We start from the raw sequence: 27,629 nt of genomic DNA on the forward strand, positions 1-27,629 counted from the left end.
CAAACAGATGTGATGTTTATAAGACTCAATCAAGCCCTTAATATTAATAAAATCATAATCTTTTACTAGCAGAGAAAAGATTAAGCAAGGACCTTTTATAAAAGTACTCTGAAATCTCCACTGTACCCCGAACATGCAAATTTGATGACATATATAATTCTTTTTAATCTATGCTGAGTTAAAAATAAGTCAGTTTGCTTCCTGATTTTTGGAAAGAAAAATATAACAAAATTAATACTGTTTAGTTAGCCAAATGTACTTTTTATTATCTTAATTCATTTGGAAATTACCTGGAATAGCTTGAACACTGCCAATCATTGCTAGTTCTTACATAACTTCTGTTAAAAGCTTTCATTAATTTATTCTTTTTTCTTCAATGTCCTTCAATTTCCTATTCCCTTCCTACCTCCTGTATACATTTAAGGTTCTATGAAAAGAAGGTTGTGCACTCCTCAGCTCAGATCTCTGAAACCAAATTTCCCATTGCTGCTTTTGTTATTCTTTAGATGGGTCCACCAGGAACCCAGCCCAGTCTGGGCTGAGGATAACAAAAAAAGGTCAATTTATACAAAGATGTACCAGTGATTAGTGTTGCTGCTTTCTCCCATTTCCAATCAACTCATGGTTCCTCATCAGCTGAACTACCTCTCCCTGACAGAGAGGTTCATCTTATTGTCCTCGCATGGCACAAAACTTTTTGCATGTTACCCAGCTGCCTATGCCACTTATAACAAGACACTTCTTTCCACCACATTCATTGCCTGTTATCTTGCATGTAATTAAGTCCAGAAAGGAAGCAGTTCACCTATGTCATCTTCCCCAATGAGTAAAACTTGTAAGAGCCTGCAGACTTTTCCTGCATTCTCAAGGGTTAACTTCCTCTTTCTCTGGTCTTCTGTACTAAGTTCCCAAATGAACTGTGTCTGTTAGAGGAGACACTTACTTTTTTACTTTTCCGTGAAGTCTCAACAATCTCATTCCCTCTGTCCTTTGGAGTTCATGGGGACTGAACTACAAATGAAGATTCTGTAATTGTTTCTTATGCATGAGGTATTAGGGTTGAATGGGCTATTATCTTCCAAACTCAAATCCTTTTATTGCTATTTTAAAGAAATAAGTGGAATTATGTAAAATCTTTCCTCCCCTGCAAGTCAGCCTGCCTTCAAACAGATGAGTTGTTTATGAGGGGAACAAAAAATAGAAATAAACTACTACCTTTGTATTACAGACATATTATTGTTAAATAATAGCCAAAGGTTCCAGACTAACCGTCCCCGGAAACCTTTTACAGTGGTTTTGCAACGTGCTTTCCATTTTCTTTCAGCACAGTGGAGCAAAGATAGATCAGTCTCACTTGTGCAGAAATTTATACTGAAACCACTTTTTTGTTCCAGGTTCTGGCCAGCCTGCGTACTGTCCGGAATAACTTTGCTGCATTAACCAATTTACAAGACCGGGCACCCAGCAAGTGAGTGTCATTTTTTGGCCACTGAAATTTTTGCAGTGATACTTTTTTAATGTAAGCTAAGAACACAGACAGATGTCACAGATTTCAGTTTGTGCCACCAAACCTGCATAAAACAGTAAGATGTTATCGTTGGTAATTAAGACAGCAGCCTCCTTGCCTTCTAATTGATCTTGACATTGTTGTCCTTGCATAAAAATGGAGTAGTTTTTTTCACCTTGTATGATTTTAGATAAACTAGTCATATGTCTAAGATCATTCAAAGATGATCATTCAGGCACAGTCTGAGCTTTGCAAATGAAATGGGGTAAGCAGACAGCTGCACTCACTGGCAGCATGATCTGAACCTAGAGCTCTACTTCACTCAGCCAGGGTAGTGAGTGAAGTACTCACTACTAACTATCCTCAGTTAGTTTGTAACTGTAAGTTAGGCATTATAAATATGGTCTTGCTCCAGTCATGTAACAGCATCACAATTAACACTAAGGTTTGTTACACTGGCAAATATAGTGAAGTCATTTCCCTCACCCAAAACATGCATCTCGACACCTAGAAGTAGTTAGCATTCCAAAGAAAAGAATGCCTTTGTATATGTTTGTAAGTCACATTTCAAACTATGTATAAGCTCTAGATGTGATTATGCAGGCTTTTAATAAAACTGTGAGTTCCTAAAATATGCCTGTCCTGGAGTTCCCAAATAAATTCCCAGGTAATGTATTTTCTGTTATATTGTTCAAGGATACAGTCATCAGTGAATTTATAAGGCTTAAACCTTTTCTCATTTCCTTTTTAATAGAAGATCACCAATGTGTAGCCAACCATCTATTAACAAAGCAACAATAACAGGTAAGAATAATTTATTTATAAAAAAATCTAACTGAAAAATGCATTTTATATTAAGAAACATATATTGCTTCATATCCTTATATCACTTCACATAGTTATATCAGTTTTATTAAAGAGATTTTGAGTATTTGAGTCTTAGAGACTCAAACTGTTGACTTTTAGTGTTCTATCCTGCTGAATTCCGATTTCTATTTTATTATTGCAGTTTGAATTTAAGTTATTTCTCAGTTCTTTTTCCTTTTATACCGGTGTGTGATTATGTCATGTATACATTAATTAGTAACTTTTTGCAAGGAAATCTAGGTGATAAAGCTGATATGAGGAATCCATTAAATTCATTCAGTTCAGTTCCATACAATTATATTCATGTTTCTTTTGGGACATAAGAGTTCTCTAGCTATATAGACATAAAGTCTTCACTTTAAAAGTGCTTATGCTATGAGGAGAAATTTTTGAAACTGGATTTTCTGCTTTAGAATTGTAAATCCTATTTTATAACATTTGTATGAGAAAAAAGAATCCTTTTAAAAGATAGTATTATTTCTAAGGAAACATTGACTTAAAAACAAGACTAGCAGTGTAAATTACATTAATATTTTGGAAAATTTTATCTCACACTACTTTTGGTTATTTTGATGACAAATTTGTCTTGGATGTCTTTATGGAAATACGCTTTATTGGCCCTCATATTCTTTTGCATCATGTCAATTCACAATTCACACTATGTAATTTTCCAGGTAGTTACTTTCTCTACCATGTTCTGTCAGAGTGAAAGAGCATTTGCTTTTCTTCCTGATGAAAGTATACAGAAACCTACTAAACAGGTGAATTATTATTTAAACCACAACCAGAAATGCAATTTTCAATAATTTTCAAAATACTTTATCTTTTTATTTGAATTATACATTTGTATCTCTAAGGAAAAGTGGTATTTCAGCACTTTTGAGGACCAGTGTGGCTTTTCAATATTCAATAGTTTCTGCATTTACGCTCTGGAATGTCTTAAGGGTTTTTTCAGCTAACCTCTCACCTTAAAAGGACCCAGTCTTGGCAGTTCTGTACAGTTTTATTCTCCTAAGAACTCATGCAATACGAACATTTGTGTGTGGGGCTCATCAGGGGACAGAAGGTTAGATGTTTATATCTGTTTTATAATCAGAAAGGCATCAGGTTTATTAAATAATAGAAAGAAAATATAGCTATATATGTAGACCAATTATATTCACGAGCCTTTGTTAACATATTTCGTGAAGAGGTAATTTTGGGCACTGGTTTCAAATCCTCTCTATAAACCATTTCAGTTATGGATATTTTATCTATCTCTGATTTTGTGGTTTGTCTAATAGCAGAGTAATCCAGAAATATGTTATCTGGAGACAGAGATACTCAAAAACAGGGCTCTTTAACTCCAAGGGTCTAACTTTAGAAAACCTGTAACACAGTGAAATTAATGACAATAAAAGTAAATAGGATATCCAGAAGAGAAGGTGTGCATGCATGTGAGCTCTATCTTACATGATCTCCCACAGCTATTTGGGAGATCAAAGGTCAGCTTCTTTTCTCCAGCAGAAGCTGTTCAGACAGCAGGACCCAAGACACTCTCTGTTGGAAGATGCTGTTGCTCTTTTTTAATTCTCCCTGATCTGAAGATTTCCATTCAGTTAATTCTCAGAGTGTACTCTACACATCAGGCATAAATTATCTGAAATTTTAAAGTTTAAAAGGAAGGTACTTCAGTCAGCTCTCTAATTAATCTAGAAAATTATTTGCCAATAAATTCAAAGGCAGCAAGAAAAGGCAAAGAATACTAAGGATAATTTAATCTAATTTAGTTTAGTCTGATTTCTCAGAGATGATGCTGGAATTGCTGTGCCCAAATTATGCATTGAATTGAATGACCTAGAGCCTGTGTGCACTGGATATAAGTGGTTGAAAGACTTTTATGATGCAACAAAGATATTAAGCCACTATAAAGCATGAAAATGGCTACAATTAGTTTTGACTATTGAATGGAAATTGAGGCTGGATACTATTTTGCATGCAAGTGTTTTCCTGTTCTTATTTATAAGCTGTTTTTCATATTTCCATAGCAACAAATTTCATAGCATAGGTGCAGAAATATGCATAGGTTTTTTTTTCTTGGGCCATATGGAATCCTATTAAATCTTTTAATCTAAAACAATTAACAGCAGTATGTTAAGAAGAAAGATATATTAAAAACACTTTTGCTACATTTCACAGAATAATTGAAAACACTTTCAGATAGTACATAGTTATTTAATTCTTGTGGGGAATGTTTAAAATTTAGCTTATACAAATCCTTCCTCCTGGTTTTGCTGTTCTCAGAATTTGTGTCATGGAGTATCCAGAACAATACAGCTAGGGTAGAGCCTCATTATGTCATCCAGATGTCTCAGCGTGCAATCTCAGCAAGAACTTATTGGCAAGATAGCAATCTAGGTGTCTGGAGGGCACAGTGTCACTAAGCTATATTGATAATAAACCAGAAAACACACACTTAGAATAGAGATTTTATATTCCTAAATTTCCTGGAAGACATGTCTCTGGGAAGATTTTCTCTGAGCAGAGGGATGATCATAGAAGGGAACTACTGCAGAAGGTATGGGGGTACCAACAAGGGAAACATGGAAAGCAGTGTGGTAAAGCCAAGTAAGTAAAAAAACAAGAGCAAAATTCTCTCATTTGCTATTTTAAGAATTCACCATGAGGCATTAATCTGTGACAGCATATTTTAACAAGGAGGTAAGAAACTTTGACATGTAGAAGTGAAGCAGCACAAGAATCCTATGTTCAGAGTCTTAGAAGCAACAGCCACCATGGTGGCCTTAAAATTTATGGTGATTGTTCAATGTAAATATGTGGAAGCTGTGATCAAAATAAAGTCTTTTCCATTCAGTATATCCACGTGAATCCCTTCTGGAAACTGTTGAAAGAAGCTAATGAGTATCAGTGACATACAATATTATGTTCATTATCAAACAACTATGCTATAGCATGCTGACTGTTCCTTTTTCAGACAAATTACGGGGTAGGACGTGGAAGCTTTTCATGTAACAACAGAATTTTTAGATGGCAATTTTTGTACTTGCTTTGGACTCTAGAATGTAAATATCAGTTTTAACTATAGTCAGCGTGAATAAGCAGAGATGAAAACTTCTGTCAGAAGTCTTCAAACGGATATGAATTTCCTACAAGTGCTGTCTCTCTCTCTCATGACTGAGATCAGCCTCAGATAACTGGGTTTGCAGAACAGTTCTGTCATGCTTGGTGTTCTGTACTGCAGCCAAAAGAGGGGTTCCTCTCACTATGAATCATATTTTCTGGTGTTCCATTTCAAACTGACAGTAATTCTCATATCACAACCAGTGAATTACAAATATTTTGTTTCCAAAAAAATGAAACTACCTGTGACTCAAGGATTGAGCTTGTCAGTTTTATACAACAATTCTGTCCACTTATCCAGTCCACACATTCAGAGTTTGCTGATGACAATATTGTGACAATGTTGAAGGCCTTGCTGAAGTCATTGCTTGAAACCTCATCTGTAGTACTGCAACTAGATCTGGGAGCCCCTTCTTGAGCCAGTCCAGAGGAAGCCATGATCAGAGATGATCAGAGATGGCTGGAGCACCTCTCCTGTGAGGATAGGCTGATGGAGCTGCATTGTTCTGTTCAGGGAAAGGGAGGTTCCAGAGTGATCTTATTGTGGCCTTCAAGTACATAAAGGGGCCTACAGGAAAGCTGAAAAGAGACTCTTTACAAGGGTTTGTCATGACAGCACAAGGGAAATGGTTTTAAGCTGAAAGAGGGCAGATTTACGATAGACACTAGGAAGAAACTGTGAGGGTGGTGAAGCCCTGGAATAGGTTGCCCAGAGAAGTTCTGAATGCCCATCCCTGGAAGTGTTTGAGCAGGAGCTCTGAGCAACCTAGTTGCTTCTAAAAATTAGATGATTTTTGAAGTCGCTTCCAAACCAAACAATTTTATGATTCTATGAATTCAAATAGTAGAGAAAAAGAAACTGATTTATATTTTGCATTCCAGAGCATATTTAGATTTAGCTTCCATTGAGATCCCTCCATCTGATCCATGAAGTTCAGTAACCAGGTAGCAGTGCAGATGTCCTATGTTTTAGCTAGTTTCAGCTGTCTCATTTTTGCAAAACAAGCTTACAATTTTTCTAACAAGAGTTTTGAATATAGGATTGATAATCATCAGCTTTAGTGGATTTGAACAGTTCTAGTAGAGTTGAACCAGTTCCCCATCATTACTGTGAACAGCACTTTAAAGTGACCTGTATATTGTTTTCTTAAGCAATAAATAATTTGTTTCATAAATAGGACAGTTTTGAAAAACAGCCATATTCACATCAGGTACTCTTCAGTTAATCATTAAAAAGCCTTATCTAGGTCATGATAACCAGACAGAGGGTTACCTCACTTATAGCCTTATTAGCCACAACACAAAATCATACTGTTTTGAGATACAGGGCACAGATTGAATTCAGACTGAAATTCATTCATACATCCTCTGACCCACAGTAAGTAAAGTATGCAGCTAACAGGTAAGGCATCAGAGAACCTGGAATCTGCTCCCCACATAGACTTCCACAGTCATTTACTCATCTTTGGGGCTGAATTAGCAGCTTTATCCCTTGCACATGCAGACTGTGATCATTTGATATTAATAAATGGAAGCCATAGTTGCTTGCATTCAGAAAAAAAATCTCAGTGTCATAGCTGGTGCAGCATTTTCATGTGCTACAATTGAAAAAAAACAGCTGCTTAAATGGAGTAAATTAGTAAACCGGTTTTTCTTTTCCAAAAGTATTGTCTCCAGTTCAGCCACATTAGTTTAGGGAAGAGGTTGTTATTAACAGGATACAGCTGTGAAGGTTTGCTGAATGCTTTCTTCATCTTTATTTGCAGAGTTTTAGTTAATGTTACAAAAGTTTTCTAACTGAGAGTACTCAAATGAAACCAATATGTAGGGCTCTTTTAGAGTCAGTGGGCTTGTAAAACAGTGATTATCCTTCTTAAGGCAGAAGAGCAGCAAGAGGACTGCCCTGGTTTTGAACCAGATAAGTTGTTGATGTATCATCTCACATTCAAGGAAGTGAATAAAACCAGGGTGCAAAATAGAATACTCTCTGTATTTGAATACTGCTCTTCAACACTGATACCTGATAGGAAAATATATAAGCTTTCATAAAATAGAAAGTTAAACAAAGAAATATAAGTCATAGTTTATGAAAGTCCTCACAAGAATGCCCATGTAATTAAAACTAGCCACATGATTAAAAAATTAGAAAATAAAAGTACATGTTTTGCAATATTTGGACAACAACACTTGGCCCTTATGTATTAATTCAATTTTTCAACAGTCTGTTTCATTAGAAATATGTGGTGGTTATTAAAGTACATAGAGACTTGAATGCATCATAGGGCTGACCTCTGCTTGTTATCTTCATCTAGCACTTCAGGTTCGCCTTTCAGAAGACTGCAGTGCAGTAGAGCCTTGATTTTGTTAAAGACTCACACATTTTAGAGTTAGACTAGGTATCCATTTAAAAAGAAAACATGAGAGGCATTATCAATCTCCACATGAATAATCTGACATGCAACCGCATTGTGTCTTACTTTCAAATTGGTCTCATATTTTGCTGCACCAGTTAAAGTCTTTATAATCACCATTTCACCCAAACTGTCCACTTCACTGCAGAGAGATAGGGTGACAAGCTTCATGCCCTTCTTCTCCTTTTGGTCTGTGGCACTTACAGGCACTGGTAGTGTAGCACAGCAGAGAACTGTCCATGACCCCGTGCTGTATCTATTGTATTCATAACAACAGCAGAACAACTGAAAAGAGTGAAATGTGGTTTGGTTTTTAGGACAGAGAAGAATTGAGAAGAATTGTTGAGAACAGTTGAGAAGAATCAGAAATGAAAACAGGACTCTTGCCTGTGTCATTTTTCTCATTCCTATTACAAATGCTGTCCTTTTTCAGATGAATATAGAAAATAAAACTGAAGCAGATATGGTTTCTGGTATGACTCTTCGATGCAGTCTGAGTGTACTTTCTTTTCACATCTTCATCCAGCTTCTGACATTTCTGATCAGGGACACATTGTCACCTGTCCAGTTTAAAAGATATATTTGAAAGTAGATATTTTTGTCCTTTAATAGATTACTGAGAAACGGACCTATTCAAGCCTATTCACTTTCCTGAGTATCCATTTGAAAATTAAGGGCTATATTGAAATCTCCCGTTAAAGTGCCTAAGTTCTGCTTTTATTATATGCCAGTTCCTGAGTAAGGAGCCTGAACACAGCAGTGAATCAGAGCAGCCAGAAGCCATGGTCAGACAGCCCTGGAGACAAGATACAACAAAGCCTCCCTTTTCTCTCTCTGGCCTCATGTATTTTGCAAAATGACTCATCTTCAGCTGAAAGGTGTAATTCCAGGTCTGGTGGTAGGAACATCCACTTGTGCCTACCGCACTTTCTCAGGAACTCAGGATCAAAAATTTCAAGAATAAGCAATGCCTAAAATTCAGTTTACTGCTCTCAGGCCAAAAGTTATAACACAATCATTCAAAAAGACTTCTTTTTCCAATGTCAGGTAACTCACCTCAGAAAACACTTGATAGTGGGAACTGGTCAACATGGAAGCAATTGGTTAGAATACAGTCCTGTATTCAGACATGCCTGTATGTGCTTCATCTTGTGCTTATTGCTTCCATCTGGCTCTCTTGGTAACATAATGCCTCTGAACAACGACATGCACTCTTTTTAGCCAGGAGAGGCAAGCAGGTGTCTCAGAGAATCCACGTTAAACCCCCCACACTGCCTATGCGAAATCTTGAGTTATCCAGTGGACATTACTTTAATGTCACTATCCTTGAGAGACTCCAGCAGTGGGCAGCCTGGCATAGTCCCAAATATTCTAAAGTATTCTCTACCAGCAACTTTCCAGGGAACAGCTGCAGTGAAAATTTGACCAAATTTGACTTTGGGACTTTAGGATGAATGATGGGAGGCAGTGAAAGAGCCAGTACTTCTTACTGGAGAACTTTCACTTGGAATGTTAAATGTCCTAGGGTATAATAGGGTATAACTTTTAAACTTCCTAATCAAACCCAAACCATAGTTCTCAGCCAGGTTTTCATAACTCAATCACTCTTGCTTTCTGTTAATATACTTGTAAAATTTATGTGCTTTTGTCATAGTCCTTGATCAGTTCACCATTAAGAAGATTCATCTCTATCTTGAGTAGAGGCAAACTTTTTTTTTACTAGGAAAGCCTTAATTTTATTCCCTTTATGAAGATATATTGTGTTAAAGAAGTAGCTGTGGTCACATGCATATAGTTTTAGTTGTTATGAAATATTAAAAATTATTTCCAAATATTTGCATTAAAATACTAGCATAAAATTGCCAGTCTGATTCATTATTCCTTTTGCAAACAGTAAGTTAATTTCTGAAATTATATTTATATTTGAATATTTAAATTAGATATGAATTTGGATGAATGTTAATCCAAATAAAAAAATATGAATCAGAGACAAAAATTTAGGATCAATCTCTTAAATCATATGATATTATGATAAAAATAAAATGTGTCTTTTCTTAGTAAAAATAATGGGCAAGGTAGGATTATATCCAAGTGAGTGAATTTTGCCACCATGTAACTAACTACTATGCTAAAAAATGTGAATTAAATCAGGAGCATTTTACAGAAATGACTATTGGATGAGCAAGCATTTAAAAATTCCCCTTGTACCAAGTAAGTTTTATAGTAATAGCTTACATAGTGCAAATACTGTAAGAACTATTGACTAATTAGTCTTTAATTTAAGGACTACAAAGATTATTAGGACAAAAAGCCTAGGAAGAAGTCTGTGCCATAGAAATGAAGTTTAAAATCAAACAAGAGTTTCAAAACCCTGAAAGCTGAGCTAACTGTTATTAGAGGGATTTGGGAAGGTTCAACAGATGACGGTAGGCAACTAATGGGAAAGAAAACAGAATTTGTTTGGGGAATAGTCTTTAATACTGTTGTTATCATTATTCTAGATGTTGTTGGTTTTGCTATTAATATTACTGGGTTTGAACTCTGCTTTTCAAAGGGAAAAAGAAAAATCAGAATTTTGTGTAGGTTCATTCTTTAAAATTGGATTTCAGCTAATACAAGCAATGGCAAATGATACCTGACCCCCAAATTGTGTTTTGCTGTTACTCTGCTCTTTCTGTTTCCTAAACAGAAAGGGTTCTGTATGTATGATCATGATCTATTTCAGCATTTCAGCTGCAGAAACATATTTCTTCTCTAGTGGCATACTCTTTTTTTTTTTCTTTTTTTTTTTGTGGGGGGGTGAGTTTGGGGTTGAAACTGAAAGCATATTTTGCTTATCAGATATAAGATAAAGAGAATCTGAATCTCATCAAATTTCATCTCATGAATCTCATCACCATCTCATCTGTTTGAATCTCATCATTCCTCATTCAGTCTTCTACTCTGAAAACCTGTCACAAAAGGAGGTGAGCAGAGAAGCATTAGCCCCACAGCAATATATGTTTTTACAGTTTAAGGTGGTATTTTCAAAGAGCAAGCAGCTGACTTAGTTACTATGCATATGCCTTTCACAGGGGAAAACAACAGACAAGTGGTTAAACCATGCAATTATCACATGATTCTGCTGCTTGGAAATGTATGTAAGCATGTTACCTATCAGCCACAGATATTCACTGTTTGCCTTGATTCTGCTGATTCTCAGGATGAAATCTGTGAGTTTTTGCTTTGCTGAGTAAAATCTGAAACTGCAACACCAATCAGTCTTTTACAACACTTTTCTTTGGTCTAGTGCAGTTTCACCCTCCTTGCAGATTTGTTCGCCCTTGACTTATGTTTTGTGTTTGGGTTATTTCTGCCTTAGGAGGCAGAGGTGGCTGTATGATATGATGCAGTGAAAAACCATGGTGTGGGAAGACACTAGGAAAAAAAGGCTCCTTGTAGCCTCAGTACACACTCCAAAAGAGAAGGGCACAATTCTCTTCCACAAATACAATTATCTAAACATACCTATTGAAACAGAGTTGATGCTCAAAGGAATAAATGTTGCCTCAACAAATAATATGCTTGTGGTAAGACCTAGTGTGCTGAAATAAATGCCAGTTCTATTTTGAAAATTCTTTTCTCCAAAAACGATGTTAGTCTTCTCTATAAAGAAAGGGCTATAAAAATTGCACTTATTTTCCAATAATTTCTTTGAAGATTGTTTTTTAAATAGGTATTTCTACTTCATAGTATACATAAGTTTACTTACATGCATTTATTTTTGAAAACTGTATGTTTTGATGGTTCTATGACAGGTCAGTTCTGCAAGCATTATTTCCAATCACAGCTCAATCCTGCAGAGCTGAATTATAAAACATCAACTATGGCCACATTACCTTTGCAAAATAAAAAAGGTTTACATAAGTATTCTAAAGACTTAAATCCCATAGAATAAAATCAAAATGTAATAAAATTTTTTTCACAAATATAGTTCTTTCAAAGTAACAACTCCATCAGTCAAAAATACACCACAAAAATCCATCTTTCTCCTAATTAAATGTAATAAATGTAATTTTTTTCCATTTGCTCAGCAAGTTGGTGGAAAAGGCAGATTACCATTTTACTGTCTGAGTTACTGATTAGCTCCTCATCTGGCAGTGCTTAGATAGGGCTATTTGGAAGCTAGTGTTAATATTCAGTGCAGGGAAAGAGCTTCCCTAGTGCATTCTCAGGCAGCCTTGCAAATGAGGACATTTACAGGACATATAAATACCCCTCAGCTCATTCTGTTTAGTAAGCAGACACCAACAGAAATGAAGAAGTACAGTGTGGCTTTCATCCACCAGAATAAATGCTCAGTGTTAGTAAATGCCCAGGCTAAAACCCACAGCCTCACAGACTCATGGCTAGCACATTAAAGATGGTTTACCTATGATTGGATCCCAAGCGTCAGTAGGAACATGGCTTTAAATAAAAGTTATCACATATATAAAGTCCATACAGGCCAGTTTCCTTTTTACAATACTGGTTCTAGAAGTTCTGAAACTTGTCTCGGTGTTGTGTTGCTGGTTGTGCTGCTGGAGGATGGACTGTTACCAGGTGACTGTCAGGATCATTAACAAAGGCTTTAGTCTGTGCAACCGGCACAGAAAGCTAAAGCATGAAGTGTTTCACAGAAAAGATTGTTCCCGACATCTAATGTTTAATTGTGAAGTTGTTTAGCAGAGAAACAGGACTCAGAAAATAGTGTTCTTGACTTTGTTCACTTCATGCAGTCAGTTCTGTTAGCTGAAGCTGTAAACAAAAACTGGCCTTTAAAGGGGCACAGGAGGATGGAAGGGCTTCTGCTTACTGTATTCTGTAAAGGCTTTCTCCATTAAGAGGATGTTATGCAAGACACTAACATGGCCATTATTTCTATCTGGCATATTTCAAGGCTTCAATTTTTGCTTCTTGCCATTGCAGAAACCCCTGTAATATGAAAACATAGCTTCAGTGCTACTAACACTTTGGAAATGTGTAGCTGAGAATAAATGTCAGGCTCTCCTTTGAAGTGGAAATGTCAGCACAACAGACTGTAGTCCATCACAGTTGTAAATGGGAACAGAATTTTAAGGCTACTTCTAAGGCAGAGAACATGGATCAGTCGTTGCCATTGTGCATGAGTCTGTTAGGTGGATTTATCTGAAACACCCAGCTAAAAATTACATTTGAGGAAATAAATATCCTCTGGCTACTAATTCTGCGGGAAAAATATGTATAATCTGGCTTCTAATTTTAAAATTGTTTTACTTTCAAATTTTAGTATATTGTTATCCTATCCTGAGACACTCTAGATATTTACTTTGTATAGGTAGAAACCTGCCAGTTCAATGTTCTACTTCTTTCATACTGGACTCAAAATCATTACAAGTTTATTTTTTAAAATATACTAGTAAGAAGAATAAATTTTAAAATGTTATTCACTCCTGTAAGTGCGCACACAAAGCACTTTATATGCTGTAGGGACTGTTTTCTGATAGTCTTTGCTGCTATGTTGATGATCTTAAATGGATTCTACATCCTAGAGATATAAAAGTCTTATCTCATTTGAAAGAGTTACACAATCAGATTTTTTTTTTTTTCAGAAACCTCCCAAAAACTTCTAAATTTCTTTTGGCATCTATACACAAAGAAAAATACATTATCTTCCCAGAGCCAATGACTCCTGAGTTTATCACACAGGCCACTTTATTACACAGGGAGTATCAATGGATTTCTGCCATAAAATTCCACATTCAGAGCTGACACTTCCACTGGATCTTAAAACTAAGACATTCAATATAAACAGAATCCATGCAAAATTGTTTTCCAAGAATCTGTCATTGACCATTATTAATCATTATTACTATACACAATAAACCATATTACCATTACTATCATAACCATTTTTTTAAAGTAAGTTTTAGTGAGTGGAAATCAGGGTTTCATTCCACTCATTTCTCAGTTACTACTCTTGGTTTGATTGTCCAGTCTAGAATTGCAGTAACAATAGTACTCTCAGTGAGAAGAATTTGATTGAGTTTTTTCAGGCCTGGTCAAGATTTGACTTAATTTTTTCCATTTCTCTTCCTCTGGATTTACACCTCAATACACAGGTGGCATAAATGATAGCAATCCTCTCACATCTGGCCACTTGGTACTATTACAGTTGTTTTCATTGAAAAAGGTGATAGCTGGTCTGTAGTTTCACCTTTATTGCTGTGTCTGGAAGAGTGACTACAGCAACAGTCCAATTTTAAAAATTAAGGAATTTAGTCATGGCTTTAGGGAGCTGTCTGTAAATGGATTAAGCCTGGTTGCCTCAAACCATTTTTGACAGTTTTTTCAGTCTTTTTTAAGCAAAGGCCAACTGTAGCTTAATCCTGTTGATACAGCAGGACAATTTTGTAACACATCTGACCTTCTGAAGAAGAATCTCTGTTTTGAAGAATGTAGATACAGCAGAGGCTCTGTGGTTTTATTTCCTCCCTTACATTTTCTTCACTCTTGTAAGAGAAAGCTTCCACCATGACCAAAAATAATACATGACTATTAGATAAAGAAAATCTGCTAGATTTCCACTCCTTTCTCTTCTAATTCAATCTTTTGAGTCCTATTGCTTTCTGTGGAAATTATTTGCTTCCTGTAATTAAAAAAAAAAAAAAAAAAAAAAAAAAAAGAAAAAGAAAAAAAAAGCATCTGAAATGAGTAATGTACTTACTTAGCAGAAAAGGAACATATATTATTTCTATATGCTTTTTCTATTTCATTATCCATGCATAACCATCCACTTGAAGAAAAGCTTTTGAAGAAAAGCTTTTTAAAACAGAAGTAGCAGCAATATTTGTGAGGTGCAGATATTACAATGAAACAATGCAAGAACCTCAGCAGCAGCAGGTGTGTCTACAGCTCTCCCAGTCTGTTATGCTTTGCCTCTGCAAGTCCATCAATGTGCCACTTCCCAATTTGCTGGCTGAAGTCATACACAGGACCAACAGCTGTAATTATTTTGAAAAGTAATGGAGCTTCAAGTGCTTTTGCTAGGACTGAACGTTTGGCTCTCACTTTTGGGTGGGTGGGAGTGCTAATGATTCATTACTTTCACAGCACATCAGTTGCAAACTTTGTTTAAATGCATCTGACCGTAAAATCAGAAACAATCTGGGAATTGCTATCAGTATGTAAAAAAATCTGGGACTTAAATTATGCTAATACATTTCATTCAAAGGGTAATTTTGCTTTAGATTCAAGGACATAAACTGGGGTATTTTTATGAAATTGAGTGTGTTGGATTTTGCACATATGCGTTATATATAGAATATGTTGGGGAGGTACAGACAACACATGAGGGTATGGATACATAGTACAGGTTCGGACAGGAGAGGAAAGCTTGTAGGAACAGACATTCTGGGACATTTATAGTAACAGTTGGTAAGTGACAGTCAGCTGAGTCACAAGTTATGAGGTGCACACCAGACTGTCACACTATACTGATGCTGCAGATTTCACTGTGAATCCTGTAGGACTTCGTATCATCGAGCCAGTCTGACAAACTAATCACTGTCCTCCTCTCCCATGGTTTTCCCACCAGTTCCGGCTCGGAATGTTCTTTATCCCTTTTGTTTTCTGCAACACAGTGTCTGCAGTTTGATGCAATATCCTGCCTGCATATCAGTGGCCTTGACCTCGCAGCTGCCACACACACGTCTAATGCCTGTTCTTTCCGCACGGTTTTCCCAGTACCGTGTTGCACATTCGAGGATTGCAACCATACAGCCTGAATACTCCTGAAGTAATGCCAGCTGTCAAACCCCATCACCCATGGTGCCAAAATGACCATATGGTGCCAGGTGCTTCTCATCCTCCTGCTGCTGTAGTTAGGTGGGATGCCGTGGAAAACGGAGATGCTGGGTGTGACACGACTCTGCCATGGATGGGGAAAGACTCGGGCGCTCGGGGTCAATGTTTTAGACACTTCGGCTAGAAGCCGCGTTGTTCAAACCTTCAGTGCATTTAGGAAAACAGCTTTTCCCTGGGTCTCGGCAGAGAGCCCACACTCGACTGCCCAGCCCGGGCTTCCCCGGCACACTCTCCGCCGATGGCGGGGATGAGAGCCGGCTCCGGGCCGCCTAACCCGTGCAAGGGAAGCTCGGCTCCTCGGCGCCGGGCGCTGCTGGGCGCTGGGACAGGGCTGGACGGGGCCGCAGGGCAAGTCCCGGGGGCTGCGGCACGACAAGCGACAGCAGTGACGCCAGCGGGGGCTGAGGAGCGGGCGAGGGGCGCTCGGAGCGTCCCCGCCCCGCCGGAGGCGGGCTGCGCTGGTGACACTCCGAACAGGGCGCGCACAGCCGGGCTCGTGTCACCGACACGCGGCTGGAGACTAGCTCTGACGGCCTGCAACCTGCCTGATCATGTCGGTGGAACCATGGAATGGTTTGGCTGGAAGGCACCTTAAAGATCATCTTCTTCCAAACCTTCTGCCGTGGGCAGGGACACCTCGACTAGACCAGGCTGCTTACAGCCTTATTCAGCCTGGCCCTGAACACTTCCAGGAGCGGGGCATCCGCTTTTCTGGGCAACGTGTTCCAGTGCTCCACCATCCTCACAGTAAAGAATTTCTTTCTGACATCTGATGCAAACCTCTCTCTTGTCTGGTTAAAGCTATGTTTGCCCATATAAAATGCACCTCTCCAGCTCTCTTGTAAGCTGTCATTACGTAAACAAAAGTCACGGTAAGGTCTCTCTGAAGCATTCTCTTTCCAGGCTAAACAACCCCAAGTCCCTTAGCCTTTCATAGTTAGATCTATGCAGGTGGGGATTTAGATGCTCCTGTAAATTTGTGGTTTTGATGGGGAAGAAAACAAAGTCTCTTAATTGGAATCACCTTAAAATTATACTGATGCATTTTCATACAATGCAGAAATAATTTTTTATTTACTTAAATATTAACTACTGAATGAACTAATTAACTACTCTAATCCCTCAATATCCCTATAAAGCCATCAAAATCATCAGCAATTTCTCTATAAAGTGTCAAATCAAAATCAGATGTCAGACGTGCTTTTCAACCTGCAAGTAAATCTTAACATCTCTTATTTGACCCCATCAAATCTGTAGCTGTTCCGTTCAGTCTTATCTACGGCTTTATTCTTATTTTGATATTTGGTATTTCTAGTGTCCCTACTCCTTAATACATGCTTAAAAATCGGCTTTGAATGAGACAGCATCATCAGGGTGACACTTCTTCAGGTTTAGGCTTTAGTTATGCACTGCCCATAAAGAGTATGTGGGGATAGGTGTATATAAGATCTTGGGAGTCTGTACAATGAGTGAGGATCCTGTTTTTCCCTAAGTCCACCCTAAAGCCATTAATAATGAGGTTATACAGCAATAGCATCAGGAAAGAGACAAATTTCTCTTGTCTAAAGCATTACATGTGATCAAAATAACTCCTTTTACATCTAGAAGTCAGCAATCTGCTTAGAGCATCATCTAACTCTCTGTGCCTTTCTCTCTGTTGACTTTGGATATGTCACTGTGATCTCTAAAAATCCCCCTGCTAGCAATGTGAAACAGTTTTCATTTTCAGATTTAAAAGTAGATACTTTATGAGACGGTCTAGATAATGCAGCTGAAAGAGACAGTTTGTGCCTATCTAACTGTGGCACTCTATAACTGGATTATAACTGAATGCTGCTTAAATTGCCTAGCTTTCTATAGCCTTATGGATGTGGACATGAATTCACTTAAATGAAACACTTTTAAACTAATTTCCCAGAGAGCAGTGGTTACCCTGAAATGAGAATGTCCCTGTTTGCTGTGTGCACATCAACCATTGCAAAACACTCTCAGTTTGCTTAGCTCCTATTTAAGTTTCCTAGTTCTATAGTTTCCTTCAGCCTAAGCCTATATATCATATATCTGATACTGTGTATTAACATCACAGTTATTTCCTCGGTAATCCATAAAATCTTGGTAATCTTGGAAACAAGAGTGCTATGCATTTGAAAGAGAAAGAGAGAGGGAAGGTACAGTGATACTTTTTGTATTTCTCCAAAGGGATTTTTCAAATCCTTTTAATGATAAGCATCCTGCATTTAGATACCGTGCTCCATGAAATAACTTGGCTAAGGACAATGCAAGTGGTATTACCTGTAGTCCTTTATTTGATGCTTGACCTGATTAATTTACCATTTAAAATCCTTAGACTGTATCAGAACTATTTCAATGCACATTAATTGTTACAGTAGCTTTATTGTAATTGAGTTGTCCTTGAAATAAGTGACTCTTCCTTGAATTGTAACATTTACAATGTGAATTCTTGAACTAGATAGCAGTTATCATTAGTTAGATTAGTTGTCTAGTAGTTGTTATTTTTATATATATTCATTATTAGTTTTTATCTTTCACATTTCTGATAAATTTGCTTAAAATACCATAATGAAGGATGTTGTTTTTACCAATATCATAAAGATATAGGCTCTACAAGGAATGGAAGTGGTTGTATTTGCATCACTTCATGTAATAAAATTTACATTATTAATACACAAGTAGTATGTATAGTGCATCCTTATCAATTTAACTAGAAAATACATACTGCAATAAAGACATGAGTCACAGAAGCAGAGTTTGTGTTTCCCAGGACTAGGTATCCAGCACTGAAGCATATTGCAAAGAATCAGTCCTTTCTTGTGGTCTTTGTCAGTCCACTGTCTCCAGCCTCCACACGGCATTCTGCTCAGTGCCTGTGGCACAGTCACCTTCAGGGAAGCTTGCACTGGAGGTTTCTTGCAGCTGGTGACTCTTGCAAGCATCCAGTATATTTTCATGCTGCAGCACCTCTGGTATCAATGGTGTTTTGAAAGACAATAGTACAATAGTGCTTTGCTGCCTTTCAGATTCAGATTCTTTGAAAAACACTCATAGTTTTTCTTAAAGGATTAACACTTACAGATTTATTTGTTTTAAGAAAAAGAAAATCCTGTAAAAGAATATCGTTGCTGCAGTAAATTTTGGAAAATAATGAGCACATATATAATTTCTGTGCATTTTGCCCTCTACCAATTCTGTCTTACACAGATTTTTAAATCTAGAATAGTATTAACACTTAACATGAGTGTACTAGAAGATTTAGTTTTGAATCTGGATGTTGACTATTTATCCTCTGTCACACAATCAGAGGTAGGGAGGCAGTAACAGAGGCAGTGAGGTTAGCTGGATCTTCTGTCTGAAAAGTTAAAATACTAAGGATGTTAGGCTGATATAAATGATTATTATCATTTGCAGGGTCAGGACTAATTTGTTTCAGCTAGAGGCTGAAAAACAATAAATATTGTATATATTAGTATTGGAAGTATTGGAAGAATTTGCTAGTTGCAGCTAATCAACTTTTTCAAATGGGATTTTTCAGCATTTCTGAAAACATTTGAGTCCAGACTCTGATTTCTTGATTGTTGGCATGGGTGATTTTATAACAAGTCTCCTTTTTCATTGTCAGTACCATTGTACCAGTAAGGAGCTGCTCCAGGCCTAGGTGAAGGCTTGTACTGATAAGCTATAGCTGCTGGCCTGTGTCTCAAAGAGGTTTTTATTATTTTTATTTATTTTTATTATTATTAGAATGTAAAGGAAGAAGACTATAGATGGGCAGATTCAGAAGAAATAAATTATGGAATTGTGAGGGGAAAAACTGCTTTGATGGCATTATTTGGCATGAGGGGCAGTAGATACAAAACAGCAGCAGTCATCACAGCAATTGGAACATGGGGGCATAATTTCAACGAGAATGGTGTGGCTTTACTAACATATAAACAAGATCCTGCATGTGTGGAATTTGAGAAACCATTGAACTGCAAATGTCACAATTTAAAGGCAAGGGGGCCACAAAAGTAATGTCTCAGGGCTGAGTCAGGGATGAGATCAGAAAACAGCTTGTCAAGTATTTAAACCTTAATGCAAATAGCTAATTTTTGGCACATTATAAAAGAAGTAGCCATAAGAGGGGTGTTATGAATAATATGAACATACAGGGACTGAGCAAGTTATGGAGATCAGGTCTATATTCATGATTAATGTTTTCACAAAGTTTTAAAACTATTTTGGGTTATTCCAATTGCCAGATCCTGCTGCCATGAAGCACCTGCTGGGTATATTCTTACTCAGTCCCTGAAATTGTTTCTAAGAAGTATCTAATAAACATGTTTTTTGTACCTTAATGATGCTTTTGTTACTTTTAATGGAATTGCATTGATGTTTGCAGGTCTCCTACTGATCTGGTTAACACATCTAATAGCTCATAAGAGGAGCTATTTATTTTCTAGATTTGCCTGTGCAAGCCTGAACTATTAGGTTCTGCAAATCAATTCTAACAACATGAAAAGAAAACGGAGTAGGATTTAAAGCATAAAGTAAGTTACAGTTAATCGATATAAACAATAAAACCTAGGGTCTTTTGGGCAATATTTTGAGAAAAATTAGAAAGGTCATGACTCATTGTTAACCAGGTGTACAATTTAAAGTTCTTTGGTGACTTTGTTTAAACATAATAATGGATTGGGCTGTGCTGTTATTAAATATCTCTCAAATATTTGAATTCAAGGAAACTCTAAGAACAAAACTGCATGTTTAATGTTTATATGTGACTTCTGATTGTTAAAGAGAGGAATTCCTTGTAAATCATTATGAGTTTCTCATAATTTCCAATAAGAGAAATAATAGCAAAGCGGGGTATGAAATAAAAGCAATGTATACAGGTTGTGTCAGTATATTCAGTGAAATAATGGGATAGCTCAGGAAATGTTCAACAATAAAAAAACATTAGGCATCCATGAAGGTTATTATAGAGAGTTTTTTAAAGGTCATGCTTGCGTTTAACTTGGTGATAAAAGAATAAACTATTTTTCGTAGGTACTTTATCTGAACATTAAAAACACAACTGGAAAGAAACCATAAAATCAATAACATCCTTTTGTTTCATTGACATTATGTGCATGGAGCTGCATTAACTGTACCAGAAATATCTCTTTTGTGTCAGTGAGTTCCAACAGACAAAGAAGAAAGAAAAGAATTCACTGCCACTTACAGAGTAATAGCTTAAAAATAATAATAAGCATCCTGCCCTGGGTACTGCATTTTTATTTTTTATTTATTATTTTATTTTATTTTATTTTATCTTATTTTATTTGAAAGATTCAGTTCTTTCTTGTGGAGTTTGGACAAAAATGCCTCACTTTTCTGCCTGTACCTTGTTTTCTTTGGGCCTGACATCATACTATAAGATGACATCACTGCAAAGAACTAATTTAAATTTTATTACTAGTGCTTTACATTTGCTTTACATTTGAACTTGGCATTCTCTTCAAAGTCTATTGGCATCTATTATCCCTTACTCTTTCAGCTTTCTTACCAGAGCATGTTGGCTGACATTATTATTTACTTCATTAGCGTTGTAATAGTTATTGTAGGATTCTAAATTTTATTTATATTGCAGTGTGCACTGCTCTGTTAGGACTCTTTCACATAATGAAGGAGGTATCACATGGAATCAGAAAAGCACATTTGTTGAATATTTTATCTTTGTTTAATTATGATCTGACTAACAAAAAAATGGCCTTCTGTAAAAACCTTTATTTGAGCATCACCTGGCTGGAGTCCAGGATTTGAAAAATAGTTTATACTTCTTTGGTGAGAATTTGTATTTAAGTCTTTCATAAAAAAACAAACAAACAAACAAACAAGCAAAAAAACCAACAAAAAACCAAAAACACCAAAGGTTAAATAATGGAAGGTAAAATCCTTTTTAAAGGAGATTCATAATTGAGACAAATGGGAAATTAATGTTAAACTTGGCTACACACTATTCATGGATGTTCATGGAGATTTCTGACTAATGTTTAAGTAAAGGAGGCTTATAGAGATAATGCTCTTGGACACAGTGGTATTTTTGGGCATGGTGCTGTGCAGGGACAGTAGTGAGACTTGATGATCCTGTGTGTCCTTTAGAGCTCAGCTTATTCTGTGCTTTTGTGATTCTTTCTTAGAAAGACAGGGCAGGGTGGACTGAATTTATGTGTGCAGATTCACGGTAATAAACAGCTTTCTGGTCTCAAAAATTATAGCGTGGAGCACAGGTTTTTTTCTTCTTAATATCTCACCACTGACTACCTTTATGCACTTTTTTGCTGTGGATGTCATGAATTTGGGCAAGTGGTTCTGAATGTTCATGCATATTAGAGACTTTAATAGGGTGTCCTTACACCAGTCTATTAATAGTGATTAAAAATGCTAATCTGGGCAGATTGTGAAGTGCTTCTCAATAGGTATTTTTCCAGTAGTGCAGTGAAATCCTTTGTAGTTTATAAGTAGGAAGTATAAATCAATGTCTATGTAAAAAGCAGAAAGAAAACAAAGTGAGAAAATTATAAACTCAGTGCTGAATTTTGGGAGCAACTTAGAGCTGTTAAAGATTAGCTGAATTATTTGCATCTAAAATAGTAAACAGAAGTAATCTGAATTATTTTAAATCATTAATAAGCCCAAATCGCTCTCATTTATCTAAAAGTAGGCGAGAAAATGTGAGTGAAGGGAAAATTAACCTTAGTAATTTTCTTCCTCATCACCAAGTATGAGGATCTAAGGACATATCCCATTGCTGCACTCATATGTGGGAAAAATTATGTCACATACAGTGGTACTGAGCTCACCATGACAATCTTTTCCTTTTGGGTAACAGTTGTCTGTAAATGTCCAAAATTATTTCAAATATGAGCTACTAATTGCATGGAATGTGCTTTAGCTCTGTATTAGGACTGGATCATTTGGGAATTTGTTACAGGATGATATAAGTTTCCATTTTCAGTTACATAATTCAGGACCAGTTTCAGTAGGCAGGAGGTTCATTTGTGATGAATTAGGTAAATACAATCCCTGGCTCCCCGAAACACTTTTGTTTTGGCCTTGTCCTTCACTGTTGAGTAGTGTGCTCTTACCCCCATCCAAAAGTTCATACCTGTTTAAGTGATGTATTACAAAATACCATTTTATATTTAAATATAAAATAAAATGTAGCACACATTAGGAATTTTGGGGAAATAAATGTAATATAATCCTGGTGGAATGATAGTTTAGAATTTAAAAGAAATATTACAGAACTGTCTGTTTTCTTGCACTCCAAATTGCTCTGTGGAACAACAGAGAGCAAAATTCCTTTAGGAGCAGACTTCCTTCAGCATATTCCTCTTCTGTCACATTGTGGCTGCATAGCCCAAGCATCTCAGGACTTCTGTTATGTTGATGATGTTGATTATAATCTGATGTCCTTTCCTTCTTAGCAATAAGTTTCATTTTCTGAGTTAATTGCATAGCCCTCCTTATACTGTGACAATGTGACAACAATGTGCTTTTTGGCTTTGCCCAAACTTTGCCTTTTTTTTATTTCCAACCTGATGCAGGATTTATGGCTGAGGACTGCATTGTAAGCCACTAATTGTATTTGTACCAGAAAACTATGAACTTTGTTAGCACACAGCCACCCACAAGTATAGCACATTCCACCTGAGAGCTAGGGAGATTGCACTTCTTCTCACATTCTCTTCCATCATGAATTTCTTCTTCCTCCTAACTGTTTTGCTAATAGTAAAGTTTTTCTTTTGATAAGCAAGCAGATCTTATGTTTTTTTAATTTGCTTCCCTAGCAGACTAAACTTGAAACTTCCTATATTTTTATTTATTGCAGCAGATATAAATGGAACTCTTGCTCCCTTCTTAAGCATAACATTTTGCTCTTTTGGGTACACTGAGGATTGTCATTCAGGTATCACAGCCCTTGTTGGCATAGTGTCATGGAATAATTGAGTTAGATGTGCCTTTTATTTCCTCTGAGAGCTTGCTATCTCTACTGTATTAACTTTAGCTGCGAGTCATATTTTGCCCCAGAATTATTCTCATGTAACTGGTGATGCAAGTCAAATTGTACACCGAAATGATTCCTGTCTTATGAAGAAAAAATAGAAGATTTTAAAGGTAATAGGGTACATGAGAAACATTTTTAGTCACATTACTTCTAGATAAGTGTGATACCTGGGTGGAATCCTGAGCTGAATTTCAAAGATCTGACTTCTGGTCACAGTTGTGGATAAGCAAGGTATATGGTATAGATTTCATAACTTATTTTCTTCTTCTGTGCCTCTCTGTTGGAACAGAGATACTTTAGATTGTGAACTGTGTCTTAATGCAATGTTCTTCAGTAAATATCAGTAGGGATTTGAAGTTCAGTTTTTTAACTTCTTTAGCATTACTATAGTATATGTATTAATGTATTAATGTAGTAATCTGTCTTAAACCAACTAGTGATCAAACTTCTAATGTAATTTGTATTTCCCATTGCGTCACTTTATTTCTCTGTAGTAAAACAAAAGTCATTAGACTGATAGGCACCATAAGTTTACCTATTCTTGCTTGCAAAAAGCTATACTGATAACACCTGTGAGCAGATGAATGCTACTCTTATGTGAAATCTATTCTAAAGCACTGCTTATTTGTTCCACTTGATCTTCATCAGTAAGGAATTATAGAATTTTTGGCTGGGTTCTTTTCATGTGGTGATACTCCACATGTTAAGGATGGGGAGCTGGAAGACATGATGAGGATGCTTGCCAAAAATAATTGGCTTCTACTGTGTGGAGTAGACCAAATATTGTATTACAGTATGTAATTTAGGTGTGTATATTGCCTGTAGTTCAAAGCATTTGATTAATCTGCAGCACCAGGCTGAGCTGTCTCCTTATGTATTTACTGAGCAAGCTACATGAAGAATTTGAGAAAGGGATTGTAATTTCCAGCTATGGACACAGTTCTCTTTGGAATATAAAGAAATTAATCCAACAATTTTTCTTTCAATTTTTTTTTTTTTGATGACGGTCATATTCTGCCAATGATTCTTGTGACTTTCTGTTAAATCTAAAAACCTCTTTGCTGGCACATGGAGGTAGATAGAAAGAGTAGTTGTGGAGCTCTCTGTGGATTGGTAAAAGGATTGTTATATCCTTATATACATGCTGTTTATTAAACTTTAGCTGTGTTCTCAAAAGCAGTTCAGATTTGTCATCTATAACATGTAGAGACATTAGAGTTCTTTGTTCAGTTGAATCTGTCTTGTTTTCTTGTCTCCAAACACTTTTTATGTGCCTTTCCTACTCTTAATCTATACTTATTTCTTTAGACTCTGCTCTGATATTTTTCCTTCAGCTTGAAGGGATGGGAGACATTGAAGGTGTATTTCTCCTCATCCTCAAGGAAAAGCCCATAGACTTAAAACAACTTAGGTGTTTACCTGTCCACAATCAAAGCAAAGATCATCTGAATCCCAGAAGTTAAGAGTTGTTCTCAGAGTTTTACAGGACAGAATTTCTGTAGGACTAATTCAGGTTGGACAGGGCTCTAAGCTACCTGATCCAGTTGAAATGTATTTGTTCATTGCCAAAGGTTTGTACTAGACAACCTTTAAAAGGTCCTTTCCAACTCAAACTGCTCTATGACTCTATGAATCTGTGAAGCATCTCTGGCAGGAGGTAGAAGATACACAACTTTGATGACTGTAAGGTGTGTGTGGTTCACCTCACTGAGCCATCCCAGAGGAGGAATTTTTGTCTGATTTTTTACACAGCACATACCTTCCTGCTGCAAGCTCTGCAGCACACAGTACACCAGCACAGCCTCATCCTGCGACTATTCAGGGTGGCTCAAGGTGCAGTTCACGAGCTTCTTGTGCCTGGCAAGCAGGGCCATCAGCACTCAACCAAGCTCAGGGACTGTTATTTCTCTTTGAGAAACAAATGCTGTGCTGACAATGAACTGTTTTAAGGTTTGTGCTATTATGAGGTAACTTTGTAGATTACATAAAACACTTATTTTTGCCTTTCACATTTCACATTTCATTACCTTGACCACTTGTCCAAACTCACTGGAACACTTGTCCTGTTTGCTGGAATATTTTTACAGATTTACCTTCTTATTCCTGAATTTGAATTCATTTATATAAAAAAAATGTAACGGGCTACATCCTCACCTGCAGTAAATCATTGTGCCTCTATAAAATCTGATGTCTACCTATTGGCTGAGATGTAGCCATTTATTTTTCTACGATTTCCTTTGCAGAGATGTACTGTGTTTTACAGGATAAGGTGTTAAAGCTATACAAAACACTCTCCTTGCCTTAAAAAAAATGAGTGACCTTTACACTGGACCAAATGGAATTTAAATCAGAATACTCTTCCATATTTAAGGTTAAAACAGGTTGTGAAACCCATTAAGAAGCAATCTAGAGTCCTATAATAGCTGTGTCACAGAAGTTAAGAGAACGTACCTGATAATCAAAGTCTGACCTAACATTTCTTATGACAGAAAGTTCAGCTACTTGTTCAAGCTTGCTGTGTGTTTGTTCCTAATGAGTACGTGTTTCTTTTAAAATTATCAGGTTTTAATTGATTCTGGCCACTAGCGGTGTTTCTCGGGACTCAGAACTGTGCCCAATCCTGTTCAGTATCTTTATTGATTATCTGAATTAGGGGATTGAGTGTACCCTCAGTAAGTTTGGAGACCACATCAGGTTGGGTGGTAGTATTGGAAGGATTTACAGATGGGTTTGGAGAGGTGAGCTAGAGGGACTGAGACTGACAGTATGAGGTTCAGCAAGGCCCAGAGCTGGGTCCTGCCCTTGGGTCACAACAACCCCAGGCAGCTCCACAGGCTGGGGCAGAGTGGCTGGAAAGGAGCTGGGGGTGCTGGTGGCAGCAGCTGAACATGAGCCAGGCTGTGCCCAGGTGGCCAAGAAGGCCAATGGCATCCTGGCCTGGCTCAGCAATAGTGTGGCCAGCAGGAGCAGGGCAGGGATTGTCCCCCTGTCCTGGGCACTGGTGAGGCCACACCTTAAGAGATCGAAAAAGGAAAACACAACCACCACTGTTATTTTACAACCTCTATTCATCACTTCTTTTATAACTCCTGACAACTCTGTGGAGTGACTCTTCAGTGAAATTCTGGTTTGTTGCAGTCAGTGGGACTTATGCACAAGAAATCATTGGATCTGGGGTTTTAGCTGCTGTTCTTTTCCTGTTGAAAAGGTTTATAACCTAATGACTACTCTCCAGTTGATAACATTTTCCCTTTGGAAAATTTCTCAGTCTGGGTCTGACCAAAAAGCCTCTCTTCTTGTTTTATAGCTAATCATTCTTTTTCAATCAGCTCCTATATTCTTCATTGAATTTCATTGATTTCATTCATTCACAATGACTTCCAAAGCAATCAAGGAAAATTCTCATCATAACTATATTTGGTATTTTTTAACTCCTCATGTGGGGAGCTTCCCTCTAGCAGGTACAATAGCCTTGATGTGCATGCTGCTGGACACAGTGCCCACCAAACTCTCTATCACTCCTCCCCTCAACTGGACAGGAGAGGAAGAATAACAAAAGGATCACAGGTTGAGATAAGGCCAGGAAGAGATTACTCACTGGTTACTATCACAGGCAAAACAGATTTAACTTGGGAAAATCAGTTTAGTTTATTAACAATCAGATCAAAGTAGGATAATGAGAATTAAAACCCAAATCTTAAAATCTCAAATTCTTAAAACCACCCTTCCACCTTGTCCCCCATTTCCTTTGCTTTATTTTTTTTCCTAGTTCCCTCTACCTCTTCCCCTCCAGTGCTGAAGGAGGGGAACA

At 37.0% G+C, this 27,629-nt stretch overlaps 1 protein-coding gene across 6 annotated transcripts in view; it reads left to right on the plus strand.

Annotated features, from left to right (window-relative positions):
- PDE4D (phosphodiesterase 4D) overlaps positions 1 to 27,629 on the plus strand; it is a 491,756-nt gene that overhangs the window by 404,836 nt on the left and 59,291 nt on the right. For all 6 annotated transcript variants that reach the window (XM_086867128.1, XM_086867130.1, XM_086867129.1 and 3 more), the window contains 2 exons: positions 1,395 to 1,468; positions 2,262 to 2,311. In XM_086867128.1, coding sequence (XP_086723254.1) covers positions 1,395 to 1,468; positions 2,262 to 2,311 — 124 coding nt within the window. The remainder of the gene's footprint in view (positions 1 to 1,394; positions 1,469 to 2,261; positions 2,312 to 27,629) is intronic.

This window comes from Cyanistes caeruleus, chromosome Z (assembly GCF_971803275.1).
Source record: "Cyanistes caeruleus chromosome Z, bCyaCae1.hap1.1, whole genome shotgun sequence".
NCBI classification, from domain to species: Eukaryota; Metazoa; Chordata; class Aves; order Passeriformes; family Paridae; genus Cyanistes; species Cyanistes caeruleus.